The following is a 10,649-nucleotide window of genomic DNA, read 5'->3' as shown; positions in this document are numbered from 1 at the left end:
ATACTTTGTATCACGCTTATGGGTGATTTTTCAGCACTGTAGCCAACTGGGTTGAACACTAGTGAAATTTCTGTGAACAAGGGCAGCATGTCCATGTAAATAAAGTAAGTAATATAAAGTAAAATAAAGAAGTGACCCAAAAACAAATTCCACAAGGTAATGTCAAAATGAAGTGGTCACATGTGATCTGCATGTTCTGTATCCTGAAAACAAGATACTCAGAGAATATTAGATTGACAAAAGTGACAATTTTAGATTGTCTTTGGAAGCTTAACAGAAACTGAAAATTTAAGATACTTCATATTTTAACTGCACATCATCTAACTGACTTAAGACAGCTAAAGACTGTTGCATCTCATACTGTGCAAATTAGTTAAATTAAATCTCAGCCGCAGTCTGTGCCAGACTATGATGATATAAATAAATGTATATATAAATATATATAAATTTAAATCATGTCAGATAATGCAATTAATGTGTGGTGAATTGCTATGATACAAATAGTAAAATGAGTACAAGAGCAGAGGTACATGATCAGATCATGTCATCCATCAACACCTCACTAATGATTCACACCACAACAAAACAATAAACAAGTACGGCAACAGCTCTACAAAGTTTTTATTCTCAAAGCACATATTTTTAGTTTTGCTCCCATCATTTTGTTTTTTCTCTATTTTTCCCCAAATACCTTACTCAACAATGGAGCTTACGAAATGCTGTGCTTGCCAATGTGGTCTGAAATAATGAGTCATGGCAGAAAGTATCACTGCGAGAATATGTTCTTAAATTTTTGACAGCGTCAAAACTTTTTTGCAGCAGTCTTTGGTTGCCAAAGCTCCAAATTAATTGTCACTGGATCTGTCTCCCAGTGCGATCAAGGAACAGAGTTCTGGGTTGTCTCCATTTCTACCTCAGTTGTCAAATTTGTGTCAAACTGGACAAAATCAGTAAGAAAGGACCTTTAAAACAACTAAAACATCATTCAGTCTATTGTAGAGAATAATGCTGTGAAATGTGTGATAATTATTATTACAGTTGCTGCACAAATCTAGCAACTTCAATGTTTTATTGGACACAAGACAGACAAAGCAGTTACATCAGAACATCAATATAAATGTCAGATATTTCACAAGATCTTTTGGACAAAACATTTTCGTTAGATGAACATTTTTTTTGTTGTTGTTATAATGGAACACTTCAGTTAATGGTATGTACATGAACCCAGTTTTCATCCTTTGCAATTTGATCATTACATAAGCACACTGTTTTGTGTCAATGCTGCAAGAGTATTAAGAGATTTGTTAAAAACTGACTGAAAGCTACAGAACACCTACTAACTGGACCTTGTTGTGATATTGTCAACTACTGTTTCCAAGATCAGAAATCAACTTTTAATCTGTCAGGTAAAGATGAAGGAGAAATCCTTATAGAGTACAGAAAACAAATGGAAATCAACTGGGCAAACTCCATCTGCTGAGGGAGATTGTACTCTATGACTGAAAGTTTGAGAACAGCAGATAAATGCACCTTGAGTTGTCTTGCCAGTTTGTAAGGACTGAGGACTTCTGTTCTTAACAAATATTGAACCAAAAAAGGAAATACAAAAAAAAAATGTGACAAGCAGCGAGGAAAGAGAAAAATCTGAATAAAGCCACGGCAAAATCACATTATGATTAGAGTTTATTCAGTTTAAAGCCGTCACAAGACCCATCTCTCCTTCTGCTGCTTTTAAATCCTGTGTAGAGCCATCCATGCATCTCTGAGATTTACAGATTTATTGCTCTCTTTGGAGCATGATGAAACCATAAAATAGGACTGTGAATCTCAAATGCCCAAAATCCTGTCACATTGTGGTATCTGTTTTCAGTCAGGTCACAGCAACGATAGGCTCCACAGAGAGGATGTCTGTTCTTCCTGTGAGAACCTGTCTGGTGGTGTAGAGCACATGCATATCTTTTATGTTGTTGGAGTGACTGGAAGAAGCATTACTCTGCTCTGAGGAGGCATGGCCCAGATGGGACAAAGCATGCCTCGGTCTTGAGGACTCATGGTTGTCAGGCCATGCAACCCTGTGACGAGTAGCGCAGGCTGCTGCGGGGCGACGCTCCGGCTCCAACCCCACCACCGCCCTTCGCTTCCTCTGGCACATGTCAAAGAGAAGCCTCAGCTCCTGGCGAAAGGTGGGATTCAGACAGCAGTAGATGAAAGGGTTGTAGCAGGTGGAGCTCATAGCCAGCCAGTGAAAGCAGAAGTAAAGGGCATTGGAGGAGTGGATGACCTGACTGGACAACAGCACCACATAGCAGTTGAGTGGGAACCAGCTGACAGCAAACACCCCAACCACCAAGAGCAACATGGCCAGCGTCCGCCGCCGCTTTCTTCTCTGGGCAGCGTGCTGAGCTGTTGTGGTGTCACCGATGGCATTGCGACGCCATAGTCGGCAGGCCACTGTGGTGTAGGAGGCAGTGATGATGAGGAGTGGCAGCATGTAAAGTAATATGAACGTAAGGAGGTCAATATACTGCCAGTAGACATCCGAAGGCTCTGGAAAGTCTGGGACACACAGGCTGCGCTCCTTTTCCTTGCTGGGGAGGACAGTTACAGTACAGAGAAGGCAAAAAAGACACACCAGTGAACAGGATGAAACAGGCGAGGAGGTGAGAGTGAATGTCAGGCCGAAAATAACAGTTATTTTTCATTATTTTTTTAATTTTCTTAATGAATTTTTGGTTCATAAAATGGCAGGAAATTGTGAAATTGACTACTATAACTCACAAGGTGACATATTCAGATAGCTCATTTTGTCCAACAATGCAAACTCTGCTGGACACAGAGAGTTCTGGCATTTTTTCTGGAAATTTGAACCAAATGATTAATCATTTTTCAAGTTGTGGCTGATTTCCAGATGGTCCACTGAATCTTTTCATCCCTAGGTGACTGCGTTCAGATGATGCGAGAGTCGAGAAAGACTCATATTATACACGAAAGGGGGATTATATGAGTAGAGATATGAAAATTACAGATATTCAAACTAAAAAATACAGGGTCCTGTTTAAGTGCTCTATAGGCCATGGTCGGAAATGTACAGTGCAAGTGCATTTAGGCCGTATCCAACTCTCTTTTTCTTGTTAAACAGCACATAATCCGGGTGAAAAGTAAGGCACAAGGGGTTGTATTTAGTCTCCTAATCAGTATATATAATCAGTATTGGTATGTTTGCATACACGGAATTTGACCAATCAGAGTGTCATCTCCTATTCCCTTTATTCCCAGGTGAGCACTGCTCATTTTAAGACCAACACGTCCATGGGCACACAGATTACCATTAGTATTTGCTACTTACACAACCTGTGCTCTGGAGGTGAAAATTACAAGTCAGTCAGACACTAGTTAGTGGCACGTGTCCTGTGCTATGTGCACTTTGTGCCAGGTGGAAGACAGAGCCCATAAGGGCTACTGACCCAAGTTGTTTGTCCCAGATCTGATATTTTTCTGATATTATTTTTGATAATGATTGCAGCTTTAGTACACCAGCCCAGATGTCAAAACAATATCTCTTACTGTACATTTCTGCCTTATTTTTAGTTAACATTTTTATAGTTAATTCTTAGTTAATGATCTTCCTGCCCCCAGTTTCTTCTGTCAGTTGATGTCTCTCATTATCAACCTGCCATTACTAATCACTTCAACTTGACCTCTCCTGATGCATGACTGTGCATCATTGTACCTGTATGCAAAAGTCAGGAGTTTTTGGTAGATGGCATGTGGTAGGGAAAAGCAGCTGGCCATGATCCAGATAACAGCAACCCAAACTCCACCTTGGGCAGGGGACATGCGAGGTCTCAAAGGATGTAAAATCACCTGAAACAAAGCCAGTGTAAGCACACACACACACACACATACAGAATCAATAAAGTCCATAATCCTCCATATCTATGTATTTATCTGGAACTTGAATTCTAATATCAATTATAATATCTAATGAAGAAATACAAAAAGGGGACGGCCTTCATATGTTATTCTACTGTGAGTTTTGTTTAGCGAAGGTCTGAGGTGACAGGGAGACATAACATTCTTCTACAGTTACTGTTCAGACTAACATCACCAAAAATTCAGTTAACCAAATGAGTGGCACGAAAGAAAAACAAACCGACTCCTGTTCCCTTTGAAAGCAATCCAGTTTTGCCAGGCACATACAAACTATTCCATAAACAGCTGTGTGGCTGTGGGTTTTTCTTCCAACCGATCAAGAGCACACCTGATTTAATCAATGAACTATTTGAAGGGTGAGATCAATTGGTAAAGTGAGTCAAGTTTGTTACCAGCAGCCTTCATATTTTCCATCTATGAATACTTTTTCAAATACATATAGGTGACACATAGGAGTCAAAGAGAAGACATGTATGCCAAGATAGTAATACTTCTTACAGTTATACGGTAGTAAAAGTCTTAGCTACAAAATGCTCTTAAATGATCAAGAATAAACATCTTCCTTATGAAAAATGGCCTGTTTCAGTGATCCCATCATTATTCATGCCTTGACATGTAAGCAGCATTTCGATGTACACAGCTGCTTCACAGAATGATGGGTGGTTAACTTCTGCACAAGAGATATTAATGTGAAAAGTACACTGAGATGTTGTTGTTGAAAATACTAAAAGTGAAAACTTTGTTGTTTTCATCTGAATTGCAACAGCAGCCTTGAATAGTGTAAAGTAGCAGAAAATGGAAAACACCAAGTAGGGTACAAACCTACCCCTAAATCTGACGCAGTAACGGTGCTTGAGTGATGGTACTTCCACCACTGTCAGAGAGTATTGAGCATTATTGTATTAAAAGGGCCATTACAGGACTCTGCCTTCGTGAACCAGTCATTTGCTGCATTTCATTAAGTGATCTTTCTTTTTGAATCATTATCTTGTATGAGGGATCAGGATTCAACTACCTAACTGGCATTCAGTACAGAATCCAGGGATGGCAGCCACTGATTGTTCTTTGCACTGCAGAGACATGTAATCAAAAGATCCTATTTTTCTCCAAGGTCTGTCTTCATCAGACATACATAAAAATCTGGTTTCAGCTCAGAGTAATGCAACATGCAGCGGCTACTATTAGTTATTGAGGGTAAAGAAGAAAGGCGTATTAATTGTCAAATCAAACAATGACTTCATTACTAAATTGGGGGAGGAAACTGAGAGCAATAAATCATAAGATCATGCAAATATATCAAATGAAAAAAGGACTTTTATACAACCAGCCATCTGGCTTATCTAATTAATTTAACTGTGTCTGTAAGCCTCTAAAAACTCTCTCAGGCACCACAGGTGATGAGACATGTAGAATCCCAAATTATCTAAGAATAAAAATGGTGCAAAGAAATAGCAGAGGTCATATTAGTCATCAGAATAGCATTTAACTATTTGATCCCAGGTTGTTGAGACCCGCTTTCTGTACATTTAGACTATGAAAGAACTGTTTTCTGTTGAAAGTTGAAAGTACACCTGCCACATAAACGTCTATTTATTTGTTTGTTTATGATAAACTGGGACATCAAGAACTGGATAGATAATTAATGAGAAAACATGCTGAAACCAAATGCATCTGTTCATTTTTCACAGATGTCTCCATTAAGAGGAGCATATGAATTTGTTATTTCTCAAAATAGAAGCTTTTTGGACTTTGGTACATTAGTAGCCTCAATAAAAACCTACTTTTACAACCCTTCTTTGTTATTTGTGTATGATGGTGGATGACTACACATGCATTACATGGCATAGTCAGTGGGTAAAAAACAGTTTAAATAAAGAAAGCCATTCCAGGACTTCATTCAATTTATGTGAAGAGACTTTTTCTTTATTTTTTATATAAATTAGCAGAGTAGCACTTTCCGGGCTATATGTAACCTATGTGATACATTATTAACTGTATTAACACTGACATTCACAGATACAGCCACATCTCTCATATCATGGGAGTTCTGAAATTTAAAAAACAAACAATCAAACAAAAAAAGAATAAATTACAGGAGATCATTATTCTCCATCCCCAACACTCCCTTTAAAATCTCAGCACCATGAACAGGTCTGACAGATCCAGCACAGCTCCAAATCCATTCTATGAGCCAGCATTTAGATTGGCGTTAAGAGTCCACATGAGCGACATCATCTGATGACCACTAATGAAGCTTCAAAACAGCTGCCAAATGGACTCTGAGACTGGCTTGTCAGCAACTGTTTCCAAAGACACAAATGAATTCTGAAACTCAAATACTGTAGTTGCATTTGTTGTATGTACCCAATGCTATGCAATGCTGAGGGTACAGCCATATATATTGACACAGAATGATGATTCGTGACTCTCTAAAATGGCTTTTTTCTGCTCACTGTAGTTTTCTCTATGAGGGCTTATCACTTATAGAATGACTGCCGATAATGTGCTTTGCACTGTGAGCTTTTATCATGTGAAGTCAACATGGCTTGGATTCAAGTAGGGAAAATTCAACAAGGGAGTAATTTCAGAAACAGCTGCAGAACAAGATTACTGCTCTTTACCTCCTCGGGTATCGTCACTTTGTGCCGCAGTTGTTTTTCTGTATCTACAGCTAAGAGGGGTGGAGAAGTAAGGGAGGGTAGTCTGTTTGGCTCAAGATTTCATTGTTACCTTCAGAAATGACAAAAGAACACAGAGTTAAACCTCATCTTTGTGAGAAAAGACACGACAATAAAGACCTGCAAAAATGTCAATTTCTCAACCCTCTCAGAGTGTTCAAACACACTGATCAATCATCTAATTGGTCTGTAACAGAGATTTTCAAACTGAGTTGTCATTTAAACAAACACTATATATCTTGTTTAAGTGGTTCAGGGCAAAGTAGTGGGCAACAGGGGTAAATGAATATTTAATAAATCAATTATTAACGCAGCATATATCAACAATAAAACTTGGTGGGCAGTCAACTCACTGGTAAGCCCCAAGCTTTGATGTCAGACATCTTATTTGGCAAAACATAGTGAAAGCCCATCTTAAGAAAGCCACAGTATCTACTTTAAGGGACAGGACACCCCCCTCTCTGGTCAGAATACAGATTTATGAAAACTGGGTGCAGCAGGCTTCAGTCTTCATTTCATTTCACCAGTTTGATGACGCCAAATACCTTTTAATGCTATTTGTTGCAGCGGTTCATCTTATGGACTCTTTATGATACTTTTAGGCTTTAAAAACTGATTCAAAGACTTGTATTTACCTCAATGTGATAAAGTAACAAATATGTTGTTAAAAATATTCTCATTACTGATATTTTTATTATATCACCCTCACATTACACTCTCACACTTCATGTACCCAAAAAGTCTGCAATGTCCCATTCTGATGAAGTGCTTTGAGAAACACATCAGAAACAACATTCCAGTCAGTCTGTGCCCTCACCAGTTTGCAAGCAGGCTTCAGCTCAGCATTCAAAACAATCGCCCCTGTGACACTGAATGGAAACCGCTGCACTCTGAACTGGAGTACCACACTCTCCAATTGGATTTTGGACTTCCTCACAAATAGACCTCAGAGAGTTTGGACTGCCAGGCACTCCTCCTCCACTCTAGCGCTGAAGCTGTCCACCCAAGACTGAAATTCCAGACATGGAGAGAACTCTATTGTGAAGCATATGAACGAATCCACTATCATCTGCAGGTTACAAACAATGATGAGATTTCATATCAGGAGGCAATCAAGGGTCTTGCAGAGCGGTGCACAGATAACAACGTCAATATAACCAAGGAGATGATTATTGTTAACACAAATCGGTGTGATTCGGCTCTGCAGCAGCTGATTATAAATATCCAAAACATCATTAGTACCCACGTACCAAGCAGCTGTGATATTGATGAAGTTTCTGCAGAGCTCAAAGGATACTGAAAGACAATACCCACTCTGACTAAGTCCTGTTAACCCTGCTACCAACTGGCAAAATATACAGACGTATAATCTGCCATACGACTGCCATAATCCCTCTTACCCCCTCCACAAAGCACTGGACAAGCGAAAGTGCAGCTTCAGTAACGGACCCATTCAACCCCGCTGCTCTAAGGAACAATACAGGAAATCGTTCCTACCTACTGCCATCAGACTTTACAACTCATCTACCTCTGTCAGAGCCACGATTACACACCTGGACTAAATCTACCTGTCACCTTTTGCACTCCGAAAAAATGTTATATACCGATACTCTATCTATCTATACCATAGACTACAAAGAAGCTTTTTTCCTCAAGCTCATCTTCCAAACCCAATGTTTTAAAAGCTTACTTTGTAATATGATATTTATTCATTAGTTTATATAGTTCTTGTTTTAATGAGTAGCATAGGGAACTATAACTCAAGTTTATTGTACAATCTTGTGCTATGTTATAGCAGCTAATTAATCTTAAATCTTCTTCTTCCTTTCTTCTTTATCTGCACTTTGAATAACTTCTATATAGCAGTATAACATTTCTTTATTGCTCTTATGCTGCTTTGTTGCATAATTTCACCAGGAAACAATAGTCAGTGGTAATCACTGAGGCCAGCATTTTCAATCCAATTGTAATTCAACATTATAAAACAGTTTATCTCATGTAGTTCGGCTAATTTAATTTCATTGATTTCCTTCCCATGCACACTGCAGGATATGGGCAAAACAACCAGGTCTGTCAGAAAATGCATTACTGAACACCTCAGTGTGATCAGAAGACAAGATGTGAACCCCTCAGTAGCACAGCCAGTGCTGACATTTTCAAGAAGCTGGTTACTCCATGTCCATATCTTATCTTATTGTTCAGCAGATTCCTAAATCTAGAAGTGGGGACATGGACCGAAGCCTGCAACGGATCAAATATAGATGGATTTTTGAACTTTACATATTTATATAATATCATCATGCTGTCAGTAAAGGGGTGTTCTTTGAATCTGTTTATTGCAGATTTTCCAATATGGAATCAACATAATAGAAATGGAGTATAAAATATATAATGTAAAGCATTTTGTACTATTGGTTTCATACTGAGGTTTCAGATCACCTCAAAATCTCACATACTGTTTTATGTGAGTGATTATGAAATTTCACACGTAGCCCTGAGGTAAATAAAGCTGCAAGGAAAGTTAAAGTAGCCTACCTCGATAAGTATTTGAGTAAATGTACTCAGTTAATTCTCACTGCTGGAAAAAAAACTTTATCAAATAAATCTTTGTGGCAGGCTAAAAATCTTCACCTATCTACGCTTTCGGTTTTATTGCCAGAATGCCTACTTACTAAAACATTGACCGTTGTGTCATAACTTCACAGCACAGTGTGTTATGCGCATTAAGTGTTACGAGACTATGGAGCAGCGATGCTCTCCTCTGAGGACTGAAGAGCAGCACCTGAAGCAAACACACCTGTCGTCGGTCCAGTGCGATGGCGGTCAGGGTGAGCGTGGAGACGTGCAGAGAGCAGTACTGCACAAAGCGACTGATGTGACACATTGTCCTGCCGAACACCCAGGTGCTGTTCACGAAGCGAACCTGAGGACACACACACACACACACACACACACACCACACAGTACAACATGTACACCCATCAATTTATCAATTTACTTACTCCACTGATCCAAGAGGGCAACACATTAATTGCGCTAACACTCTCAAGTTAATTTTATGAAACGATACAAGACTCGTGAAATCAGGTTTGAGTTAATATCTGAATGCTTCATGCTGAAAGTCAGAAGCCCAGGATTATAGATATGTCATTAATTCACCACCACCACCACACACACATAAACTCACACACAGACTGCATCTCTTTGTGACACAAATGGCACCACCTTTTGGTGTCAGTAGTCTTAATACTGCATTATACTTATATTCAGCAAAAAGTTTGCCCCCTTTGTTTCTTAACAGTGTAGACTAAAGACAGGTGTAAGCTACTGGACTATTTTGGACTGTACTGCTTTACAGTATTCCCAGCTTGACACACACACACACACACACACAGGTCATTTCCACCTGTCAATTGTATTCAAGCTGCAAGTGGTCTTACCAGAGTGAAGGGCGTGTTAAGGACTGTGATGAAGATATCAGCCACAGCAAGGTTCATAATAAACAAGCTGGTGGCGGACTGGGTGCGCTTGTTTTTTACCACCACATGGCACACCAGAGTGTTCCCAAACAGGGAGATCACGATGATCAGGGAGTAAGCGGCCACCAGCAGTGCCTTGACGCTTCCGTCCTGCGACTCCCCACCACGACGCTTCTCACTGGCCAGAGAGCGCCAGTCCTCCAGCATCCCCTCGTCAAAGTCCAGGAGGAAAAATCCGTAACTCCGGTTATTCAACTGCCCCGAATCGTTAAGTAAATGCTCCTTGTAAGAAAGTATCCCCTCTGCCAGAAGTGACGAGTCGTTGAGTCTGTGTCCCGCTGCTGCTGCGGGTGCTGCCCTGTCAGGGCTGCCCATCCACAGCACCACAGAAAACCAAACACACACAGCTCTCATTTTATGAAAAGGCTACTTTATTTTCCCTCTCTGATTATATGCTGGGAGACTGTCAGCTCTATCCCTGGTGTCACTGGAGTGATGTGCACATGTTGAAGCTCGTGCAACAAGTTGCGTGATGCGACTCGGCGCGCGCCGCTGCTGT

The 10,649-nt window shown here is 39.9% G+C and overlaps 1 protein-coding gene across 1 annotated transcript; it reads right to left on the bottom strand.

Annotated features, from left to right (window-relative positions):
- Positions 1-803: 803 nt before the first annotated feature.
- On the bottom strand, positions 804-10,649 carry gpr83 (G protein-coupled receptor 83). The gene is made up of 4 exons (XM_046414154.1): positions 10,052-10,649; positions 9,409-9,534; positions 3,731-3,864; positions 804-2,588 (listed from the first exon to the last, which is right to left on the bottom strand). The coding sequence occupies exons 1-4, from the start codon at positions 10,502-10,504 to the stop codon at positions 1,871-1,873; spliced, it is 1,431 nt and encodes a 476-aa protein (XP_046270110.1). The 5' UTR covers positions 10,505-10,649; the 3' UTR covers positions 804-1,870.

The sequence above is a fragment of the Scatophagus argus genome, chromosome 2 (assembly GCF_020382885.2).
Source record: "Scatophagus argus isolate fScaArg1 chromosome 2, fScaArg1.pri, whole genome shotgun sequence".
NCBI lineage: Eukaryota > Metazoa > Chordata > Actinopteri > Scatophagidae > Scatophagus > Scatophagus argus.
This window is presented reverse-complemented; position numbering and strand designations above follow the sequence as displayed.

Coding starts and splice junctions, on each gene's coding strand:
- gpr83 (XM_046414154.1), bottom strand. CDS start 10,504: ATGAGAGCTGTGTGTGTTTGGTTTTCTGTGGTGCTGTGGATGGGCAGC. Junction 9,535..10,051: donor TTAACACGCCCTTCACTCTG/GTAAGACCACTT, acceptor GTGTGTCCTCAG/GTTCGCTTCGTGAACAGCAC. Junction 3,865..9,408: donor TCGCACTGGACCGACGACAG/GTGTGTTTGCTT, acceptor GCTTTGTTTCAG/GTGATTTTACATCCTTTGAG.